General features: G+C 44.4%; 1 protein-coding gene across 4 annotated transcripts in view; it reads left to right on the forward strand.

Moving 5' to 3' along the window:
* atp8a2 (ATPase phospholipid transporting 8A2) overlaps nt 1–10,658 on the forward strand; it is a 53,929-nt gene extending 43,271 nt beyond the window's left edge. For all 4 annotated transcript variants that reach the window (XM_046067057.1, XM_046067065.1, XM_046067048.1 and 1 more), the window contains exons 35-36: nt 8,572–8,663; nt 9,170–10,658. In XM_046067057.1, the coding sequence (XP_045923013.1) occupies nt 8,572–8,663; nt 9,170–9,264 (187 nt within the window). In that variant the 3' untranslated portion in view covers nt 9,265–10,658. The remainder of the gene's footprint in view (nt 1–8,571; nt 8,664–9,169) is intronic.
* The last annotated feature ends 601 nt before the right edge of the window (nt 10,659–11,259 follow it).

Raw genomic sequence — 11,259 nt, forward strand, 5'->3', positions numbered from 1 at the left:
GTGTGTGTGTGTGTGTGTGTGTGTGTGTGTGTGTGTGTGTGTGTGTGTGTGTGTGTGTGTGTGTGTGTGTGTGTGTGTGTGTGTGTGTGTGTAGTATGTGGTAGTTACAGTATGTCTGAAAGCTGGAATGGAGACCACCGCTTGGACCAGGGTAGGAACAGTAACACACTCTAATATGGCACACCACATGTGCTGTATTTTACTCAACTGTGTATAAAGAGTGGGGCACATATCCTGGTTTAAATGCTTCATAGCAAGGAAGGGCAGGGGAAAACATGGCTTATGTTGAGCTTGTGGTGGAAGTTTGAGGTTTCTTAAACTACAGTCGCACCTCTCCTTCCAACCAGTTCCCGTGTGGCTGCAACTTTTTTCCATTGCTCCTGTTCAATATTTCAGACTTATTCAATTGCAAAATGTTGATAAATTAACCCTTACCATCTCAAGCCAATCCAGGGCTTTTAAAGGATATTGTTAATGAACAGGGATGCGAGCACCACAATGCCATCGTAGTTTATATGTTGACATTGCCGCTATTAATAAAAAAAAAAAAAAACACTTGCTGGAAACCAGTAAAATAAAAATTTTTAAAGGTAAATTTGTGTGTTGCACTCGTCCTCCTGGTTCCAAAATGTAGTCACTACACGCCACAGCATCTGTCAGCTCTAGCTAGCAAATGCTAAGCCTGGAATATCAAGGAGAAATGGCAGATACTAGCAGTGATAACACTAACCAGGACAACACAAAGTTAGCTCTTGTAACACCCCTCTCACACTACTATCAAAATAAAGCAGATACTAGATATATGCCAGATGTTATACGGTGCAAAAACTGCAGTGTGTGCAGGCAACAGCTGTGCATTAACTTTGCCCTCAGTAAAACACAGTAAAACAGTTAACAAAATGTATGTCTTAAAATTAAAAAAGGAAATATCTGAACATAGAATAATTCCACAAAACTACAAATGTGACTGATTATTTGGTTAAAACGAGAGAGAGACGACAGTAGCTTGGGCCATGACGGCGACGTGATTTGGCTCCTCTCTACGGTTGGAACGAGCGAGAGATTGGCAGGATGGACAGAATGGCGCTGACACTTTTGTCCGTTCAGCTGTCCACACAACAGCCTGACTGTAATGAAGCAGGGTCCAACTGGAATTCACACAGTGTCCCCTTACAGCAGATCACAGAGAGTGGGACGAAGACAGGGGAAGGAGGGAGGGAAAGGTTGTGTATATTCGGATGAGTTGTATGTAAACTATTCAACCTCGTGCTGCCTATCTTTTCCATCTCTTAATCTCCATCATCTCTGCACTCTCTCCCTTGCTCTGATTTTTCTTCCTGTCGCTCCCTTTCTCTCTGTTGTAGTTTTCCCACCTGGCGGTTTGGGGAAGCATGGTGCTCTGGATGGTCTTCTTTGCTGTCTACTCCGCCATCTGGCCCACCATCCCCATCGCCCCTGACATGCTGGGCCAGGCAAGTTTCTCTCTATAAACATGTCACTCATTTCAGTAACGGGGTGTAGGGGGTTAAAATAGCCCTTCCCTCTACATCTCTTTTCTGCAACCTCAATCACTTGCCCCTCGCTTGTTCTTGTTTGCAAATGCATGGCGCCTATTAGACTCAACTCTTGGGTGTTCCACGTCGGCACTGTTGGAGCCCCGGGGAAGATTTATGCACCACCAGCCCCTCTCACCAGGCTTCCTGCACCTGCTGCGTGTCACCCGAGCCCCGTTTTTTTACTGTCCTCTGCGGAGGTGTTGACTCAAGAGGGTGGGCTGCTGCTGCTGGTGGTGATGAGAGTCCAGTGGGGGTGAGGAGGAGAGTGTACATGGGGACCCCTTGGTTGAGAGACTCATTTTAGGGTTTGGCGATCAGGCCGGGTGAGGTAAGGTGCCCCACTGAGTGGGTAAAGAGTCTTGGGAGGGGGAGGAAATAGGGCCGTCTAAACGCCCCTCAGCCCATTAATTCAATTTGTGTCAGAAATCAGGAATGCGGTCAGATATCTCTGCAGCTGCTCAGTCTAACTGGGGAATGGTCAGAGACACTCAACCACCACCCCTCAACCCTCCATCGTCCCCCCTAACTACCCTATTACCTCTTATTTCCCCTGCTCCCACTATCTATATTTCCATCTGTCCATGGGGGACAGGATGGAAAAGAGCTGTGTATTTCTGCTCAGAATAACTGTGTGTGTAACTTATGAGAATGAATGTGCTATGTGCGTCTAGCTACGTGTGATTTGTGTGACTGTAAAGTGGTGGAGTCCAACAGTCTGTTTCTATGGATATAGCAAAGCAGAGAAAATCCTTTAGCATGCCATTCTTGAGTGTATAACGACCATGTGATTTAATGTGTGTCCAGTGCTGTTTGTGACAGACAGAAAGACATAGGGTGTGTGAGTCGGATTGTCTGTGACTAGGTTGTGATTCCAGCTGCTGCAGAGGATATTTCCTAATGGTTTTCTGATTAATCTTCCCTGTTGCCTCTCTCTCTCTGTCAACCAGATTGTCTCTATATGTCTAGATCCAAACACAGGAAACACATGATGTGGCTGAACATAGTGGTGGAAGTTGAGGATGTTACTGCGCATAAAGTGTTTGTGACTATTGACTTAAACGCTCACGCCTAGAGACAAAGACTTAGGATTGTGAAACACCACAGGGCTCTTGCAGATAAGCAAAGGGGAGATATTGGGTAATATAGGGAGAATGGAGGGATTTCCAGTAACAGGCGAGGACAAGCAACAGAAGATACACTGACTAATAATGAAATGAAGTTGTGAAAGAGTAAGATTGGAAGGAGCCACGAGAGAAAGAGATATGTAGGAGTAATAGGCAAGGAGACAGACAAATTGGGAGAGTGGTTAGATGCATGATTAATCCCTGGAGACGCTAAGGATGAGGGCCAAAGGTCAGCGAGGCTGCCTGCAGCTGGACTGCAGAGGCAGGTAGGGGGTCTGTGGTTAGCATTTTTATCTTTTAGCATGATAGAAGTGTTGTATTTCAGCTGTGGGAACACTGTGTTAAATCCAGTTTGTGGTGAAGATATGGGGTGCGAGAAAGCTGTTAAATATGTTTGGCTTGCAACTCTGGCTCAACTCAAATTTAATTTTAGGCTGTGAATGGCGTTCAATGTGCTTTGTGTCACATTTCTCTCCACATTTGTTTCCCTGTGCTCATTGCAGAGAAAAATGACTTAATACTCGATTGGAATTAATATATACGAGCGGAATAAATGGAGCCTGTGTGTTGTCATTGCAGGCTGGCAAGGTGATGCAGTGCTGGTACTTCTGGCTGGGCCTGGTCCTGGTGCCTACTGCGTGTTTACTCAAAGACTTTGCTTGGACCGCGTAAGTAGAACGCAGTTAATATAAATACTTGGGAAATCCATACAGAGACTATGTAACTTAACCAAAGCGTTTACATAACCCATATTGAGTCTGTGTCAACACTTACGCACGCTTTATATTATGAATCACATGTGTCTGCAAAGTTAAACACTCCTAAAACTATCCGTCATGGGTCTGATGAGCTTATTTCTGCTTTGCAGCACACGTCGTACTGTGAGGAAGTCTCTCCTAGAGGAGGTGCAGGAGTTGGAGGCTCGTGCCGTCGACCCAGGGGCAGCTGTACTTAGGGATGCCAGCGGCCGGAGGTATATACAGTATGCTGCAAAGCATCATGGGGTCTCACCTGCATTTATATTCAGTTTTATTTGTGTCAACAATCAGTTTATCCCATTGAGGTTTTTTTTTTTTTTTTTTTTTAAATAGCATCACTGCATACAATTTTCAAGTATAATCAATTAATATTTACATTATCACTATACGTATATTTGTTGATTCTGTATAAAACTATACACAGGTTATATTCTCAGCGGCCACTTAATTAGGTACACCTGTAAGATTTAATACAATCCAATACAACAGCTCAGCCATGCATTCTTGCTATACAAAGATAACAATTTAAGGTTATAGTTTCCAGTGTTTAACTAGGCTACATTATATTGGGGGTGGGGGGTTTCCCACCCCCATTTACAAACAAGGGGTAATATTTGAAACATATTTCAATATAGTATAGTCCACTACAACACCACCACTAACCAAGACCAAACTAGCAATAATAAGCTTCATAAAGGAAGAATATGTGGCAGAGCTGTTGCATTAGATTGTATAGCTGTACCTAATAAAGTGTCCATGGAGTGTGGTTCTGTATGTGTGAAAATAAATGGTAACTTCTCTCTCCCTGGTGGCACCACTCGCAGGGCCAAAGCCATGGCTGAGGTCCCGTAGCACCAGAGCTGTCACAGAGGTAGTCTCTGGGTTTGCACTATCCCACTGTGTGAACTGTGACCTCAACTGACCTGTGTGCCCCTGTTTATCTTTTAATCACTCGTTGCCCTTGGTCCTCAGTATCATTTTTATTTCTCTCCTTTGTTCATTTTTTTCCCCCCTTTCCTCCATCTCTGGATTGCTTCATAGGTGGATCAATTTGAACTGCTGTACAGACCTGGTGTGTCTTCTGGATTCGTCGTTCTCTAGCTGTTGTTTAGCTGTGTGTGGTGTCACTAGAACTGTGTTAGAACCATTGTTTAGTTTTTGGGGGGGGAAACTTGAAGTTATAGGTTCAGTATGTACTTGAGCATTGACCATTTGCCAGCAGTGGTGGAAAGTAACAAAGTACAGTTGTCACGGATCGGGGTGCTGAGTGCAGACTGAGGTGAGGACCCAAATGCAGACAATGGCGAGGCGAGAGGAGGATGCAGTTCAAAATAAAGTTTATTCAAATAACTAAACAGGCTTACGTGGAAGCTCGGAGCAAGGGTCCAAACAAAGGTAATCCAGAAGAAGGCAAATCCAAAACAAAAACAGAGTAATCCAAAATGGGCGAACAAACCAGAAATCCAGGGAACAGAGCACCACGCAGAACACTCAACATAGACGCAAGGACATGACAAAGACTGGAGAGACAAGCAGGCATACATATACACAGGGACTAACGAGCGGGGCGGGAGCAACACAGGTGAGCGGGATCAGGGCTAACGAGGCAGAGACAGAGAGACAAGCAGGCAGGCAGAGAGACAGCAGGGGGAAACAGAGAGAACACTAGACAAGCAGACATGGGGCAGAGTGAATAACCAAGAAGACAGAAACACACACAAGTTACAAAGAACCAGAACCTAAACGAGAACACAGAACTAGAACACAGAGTACACAGGAGACCAAATCACAATAATACAAACAAGGACCAGGAATGATTACCATAACATGAACTAAGGACATGGAACTAAACTCAGACTCCCAAACAAGACACACAGACAGGATCATGACAACATTTACTCAAGTGCTGTATTCAAGTATAATTTTAAGGTACTTGTACTTTACTTGACTGATTCCTTTTTATGCTGCTTTATACTTCAACTTCACAACATGTCACATTTATTTGACTGCTTCAGTTACTTTTCAGGCTCAGATTTCAGGCCCCACCTCATTAATGTCAATATGATATAATATATATAAGAATTTTACCTTTGATGGAGTCTATTCTGCATGATGAGAGCTTTTACATTTGATATAAGTATATATTGGTGAAATTATATTTGTAGGGCTGGGTGTGTCATGTTAACGCATTAATTAACGCTGACAATTATTTTATCGCACGTTAACGCAGTTTTTATTATTTTGAAAGTCTGTTGCTCACTGGCTCTGAATACACATACGGTCAAACCATGGGTCACAGGAGGGGTGGGATGTTGATCAGCCTGCAAATCACCCACCTAAACAAGCAGTGGAGGGAGGCTTCAGCAGAATATGCTGAATGCTTTCTCAGTCGCAGCCCCGAGACTGTGGAATGAATTGCCTCTTCATGTCAGACTGACCCCCAGCCTTCCGGTTTTTAAATCGTGACGTATAACTAATTTTTACTCCTTGGCTTTTCATCCCGGATTAGAGCTGTTTTGTTTGGTGTTGTGTTTTTGTCTATTTATTGATTCATGTCGATGTACAGCACTTTGGTCAACTTGGTTGTTTTTAAATGTGCTTTAGAAATAAAGTTGGATTGGATGCAGCATGTGGGAGAAGTAGATAAACAAAAGCAAGCCCGCGGGGTTGCTCTTTGCTCCGGTGATCAGAAAGGGAAACAAACTCTCTGCTGGTAAACGGTAGGCGCTCTATGGATAGTAACCATGGCAAGCGGCTTGTGTGCGCTGTACAGCTGTAGCCTATTTAACTTAAGTTAAAATTATAGGCTACATAACCTTACCTGATAGGCCTTTATCTAGTTTTGCGGGGATGCGCTGCCATTCAAATTCCCTCCTGTTGATATCTTATTTAGTAAACAGTAATAGATTCTGGAAACTCACAAACAGTGAGGATCAGTCTCTCTTCCAATGATTTGTGCTGCACGTCGTGTACAAAAAAATTCAATTATACAATTACAATACAATTCAACTTCGGCAGCGGCAGGCACGTGCGTGAGGCGACCACTTCACCGTCCTCACTCAAATAGGGACACTTGCTACTGAACATAGACTGTTTATGCTGCTCCCTGATCAAAGAAAATATTTCTGCTGATACCTGTTCAGAAAAAAAACAAGGAAACCGATTCATATAGCCCATGTTAACCTGTTTCTCAGAAGGTGACTGGCAGTGGCAAATAGCTTTGGTTTTATATTTGATTTGATTACATTAATGTTTAAGTTGAGATTCACAAGAAATATTTTATTGCTACTGTGTAAAGAGAATCTTGCTGGTAAAAAGCACCTTATTTGTTTAAAGTGTTTGCAAACCATATGTTATTGCACTTTTGTGTTTATAGCAATACATTTAAATTAAAAGTGCGCAATACACTACTTTAGAATTCATTCAGTTTTGTGCATAACAGAAAATCATGCAATTATTCGCTATTAAAAGACTGTAATCGTTGCCCAGCACTAGATATTTTATGATAATAGATCTTACTTTTACTTGTAAGATTTGCTTATGCAAATGTTTGAATGCAGGGCTTACAGGGTGTTTTTTTTTCCACTAATGTTTGCTAGTTAGGATTACAAAGAGAGTATAATATTCTGCTATTTTGACTCACTCTAATAAAGAGTCAGATGTGAGTGAGTCACCAAGACAAGCTGCTTTCTCAGAGCAGTTTGGTTTTTGAAAAGAGCTGGAGAACTCTGAGGTATGTTTTCAGGAAGGGTGGGTAACCACATTGCTGCTCCTGACCCCCACCCAGGGCCTCGTCCTGGACTGACCCTGCTTTAAACCCAGGAAAGCAGGACGGGATCCTGGGGCCCTCTCCATTTAGAATAAGAGAAGTGAAAATGGAAAAGAGCACATCTGTGTTTGTAGTTCCTGGAGAGGTCCTTGGGTAGGCATGGGAAAGGTAGAGTACAGGAGTGTCTCGAGGGAAGAGTTCAAACGAAGCAAAACCTTGGGACTTTTTGAATCAGAATGAAGCCAGAAAGAAACGTTACAGAAGGAGAAAAGGACAACTTGAGTCATACTGATGCACAAGCCTTTCATTTATTTGCCCAGCCACCCTTTACACTTTTATCATTCCCTCAGCACTGTCATCTATCGAACAGACATCATTTCTTTTGGCCACAGACTTCTTGAGCTTCAGGGCACCTCCCTTTTTTATATTTTTGACAAACACTCCAGTGAAGGTTCCCAACAGTCACATACAGTATTAAGAATTTTCTAACCGCCTGATCCAAATTTTCACCTTGGGAAGGCTGGCTCTCGTCCATAACTACTCCGTTGATCATCATAAGTTCCAGGGAAACCCCTCTTGTGTGAATTTAATGCCCCATTGGAAGATAAATGTTCTTTCAAAAAACATTGGCAAAAAGTGACTTTATGATGCAATCAGTGACACTAGTTTCCTTGCATTTACATCCACCGCCTGTATCTAATGACATTAATGGCTGTATTGATGGTGATAGAAGCATCAGAGTAAATAAGTGTGTTTGTGTGTGCGTGCATGTGTGTGCAATATCTGGAAAGGGCTCAGTTATTTTTGGTCACGGGAGGAGAGGAGCCGTGACGGCGTGTGGTCTCAGAACAGAGGATTCAGTCTTCTTCTTGGTAAGGGGTGGGGGGGGGAGAGGAGGAATAGTTTACTATGGATGTCCTGTTACCCTGCAGCCAGTTTATGACTTACTGTTCGGTTAAATTGGATGTCAGACGCAGTCAGCATCAAATCCACCTCCTACCAACTTCCTGTTAGCTCACTGATCTGTGTTTCTCGGTTGATCCGTGAAGGACAAATTCACTTTTGGCTTTTGCACGTTTGCTCAAGGACAGCTGAAGGTTGAAGGACTGTCTTTTATTATTCTGCTGCCTTAAATCAGTGGGTAGTTAAGACATTAGATTTTGACATGTCTCATAAAGCAGTTAAACCTGCCACTTCTCATGGCTGACAGCAAATAAAGTGACAAAAGCACTGAGAAATATGTAGTAAGTAGTAATAGTGTTGTGTAGTAGTGTAAGTAGTGGAGATTCTCTCTTTAATAACCAATGATCGAGTGGTTATGTGCTGTTACTGTGGAGTGACTGATTTATCTTTTCTCTCTGCAGTCTAAACGAACGGGCCCATCTGCTGACAAGAGTCTTTAGGAAAACACCTTCAAGCGTAGGACGCTCAAACTCGGTGCAGCAGACTGTGTCACGTGAGTGTCCTTTCCAAACACACTCCCTGCTTCGATACAGGCCTTGAAACTGAACTGAAAATATAAGCAGTAATTAATTAGTAATATTAAAACTAAGGATGGAAATGAAAGAAAAGAAGAAATGTGTTTGTTTGCTTATGTACTTGGGTGTCATTTCAAAATCTGGCAAACTGTGCAGAGAATAAATGGAGAGAAAAAACAGTGCTGTTCCATGTTCCTATCTTATGGAGGCCAGAAACAACACATTGATTCCCAGTATTAACACATTCGCTGAGTGACCATAAAAAACGAAACCTCTGTATAAACTAAGGCAATCCAATATTACAAGCCTGTAATAAATAACACCTTTTGTGAAACTGGATTCAATTTTCTGGTAATTTTGGAGGCAGATATAAAAGCACAGCCTCAATATTGAATTGACTTTGCACTCAAACAACTGAATTGTTCTTGTACTGCACTGCAGTACATCATACAGGTGTTTAAATGTTCCTCCTCTCTCTCTGCAGATGGCTATGCCTTCTCTCAGGAGGAGCACGGCGTGGTGTCCCAATCCCAGGTAGTGCGCTCCTACGACACCACCCGCCAACGCCCCAGCCTCTAGCCCCCACTCCTGACCAAGGCTTTCGGCTCATCGTAGCAATGGTTGTCAAGGCGACAGCGGAGACAGACTTATGTGACACCCTCGCGCCGGGTGACCCCCTTGCTGTGGCCTTACCGGAACTATGACCTGACCCCTCGCCGGGGATGGGGGTCACGCTCAGGCGTGGAGGCCGTCGCTGGCGCCTGGTGGACTGGCTTGAGAGAAGGGACCAGGCCGACATTATGGAATAAACATTCTTCAAACTCACACAAGCTGCACACGCATGAGCAATCATATCCACGCACAGACATGACAAGTCAAACTCAGATACTGCTGCTCATATCCGTATACCCCACAGATTGGGTTCGCTTCATGCCGCTGTGTGTTTATGTGTGAGTGTGTGTGTGTGTGTGTGTGTGTGTGCGAGCACAGCACATTCCAGCGTGTCTATATCTGCCTGTGCATGTATCTACTCTGCACGCATTGGCGCTCCTGTGTTTGCGTGCATGTGTGTGTGTGTCGGCCCGCGTGTGTTTGCTTCCACAGTTCCCTCCCATCTCTCTCGTGAGGTGGGTTTAGCTAATCTGTCATCACACGCCGGCAGGGGGGGAGGGGACGTCAAAATAAACACACGCACGCACACATGCGCTGATGGGGGAAAGAAAACAAAAGGGTAAGACCAAGGACCGCTGGAGCCAGGCAACCCCAGCTACAGGCCCCCTCCCCTTTGTCCCATCGCAGCACCAAGCCTCACTGCCAAACACCACAGAGACGCCACTGAGGCAGAACGCTCACGCCAAACTGGACCACCACCCCGCTGCAACCCCTCCTTCACCACTGGGACCTCCTCTTGCTTATCCCTCCCTTCATTTCTTCCTTCCTATCTCTCCATCTCCTAGCCACTCTGCAGCCGCCTCCTTCCCCCCCCCCTCCCCTTGTCCTGGCTAGTTTTGTTTCCTTTGTTTCTTACCACTCCGGTGATTCCTGTTGCTGCCTGTGTAGCATCGTCAGCTGACATGGAAGCAGCAAGCCTGGCATTAGAGCGTCCTCCTTCAGTTCTGTTGGGTTTCCGCTCTTCATTGGACTGTTCCTTTTGTTTTTTATTATTATTAAAGTGGACATTAATGTGTATGCATTTCTATTTTTCTTTTCATTAATGCCTGTTTTTGTACTCATGTGGAGACATGTCTTAGAGGGAATATTTTACTTGAACTAGTGCTAATAGGCATCCAAACAGAATTGAGATCTGATTGAGACACTCGCCTGGATCATGTGTTTTTCTGGCTCTGGGATTTGTCTGAATGTAGGGTCCATTGTCTGTTTGCTCTGTGTTGAGGACACTCTAGTTCAGGAATGCAAGAAGGGTGGGAGATTCAGAGTCCTAATCATTAAATCTAATCAATCCATGGCCTGAATAAATGTCTCCGAGTCTTGATTGTAAGCTGGCCACTCATGCAGTCGAGTGGGTGGCTACAAGGTAGTGGGCGGAGTTTGATGGACATTTTGTGCTTTAAATGGATCATAATGGCATGATTTGTACACGATATGATATATTACCAGAATCAAACCTCTCCCACGCTCCCTCTTTTAAGCTCAGGAGAGTCAATGTAGACAGACCATTAGCCGATCAATGCGCCCCCCCAGTCCCACCACACTGGAGTCCGACTGGAGATCCCTTTCCCACCCACCTTCCTGGATGCAGCCCAGCCTAAACCAACTACAGCTGCACCAGTATGGAGAATCCATCGGGCCGCGGCCGAGCAGGAGCCAGAGAGCCATTTATGTTTTTCAACTCCTTCCCGGTGACTCCCCAACGGCTTGCTCCGCTTTCCACATTACTGCAGCTGAGTTTCTGGAGGAGCCTGCCAAAACTACACCTCCACATCGTCAGAGCTTTAAACTGTCCTTTGCTGTGGTTTATTGTTCCTCCTCTCTGAGAGTTGGGTGACGTGACAGGTATTCTGTCCTCTGTGGGTGGTAGAGCTGTCTGTGAATGTGTGTAATTAGTGTTTCTAA

Source organism: Micropterus dolomieu, linkage group LG01 (genome assembly GCF_021292245.1).
Source record: "Micropterus dolomieu isolate WLL.071019.BEF.003 ecotype Adirondacks linkage group LG01, ASM2129224v1, whole genome shotgun sequence".
Lineage (NCBI taxonomy): Eukaryota > Metazoa > Chordata > Actinopteri > Centrarchiformes > Centrarchidae > Micropterus > Micropterus dolomieu.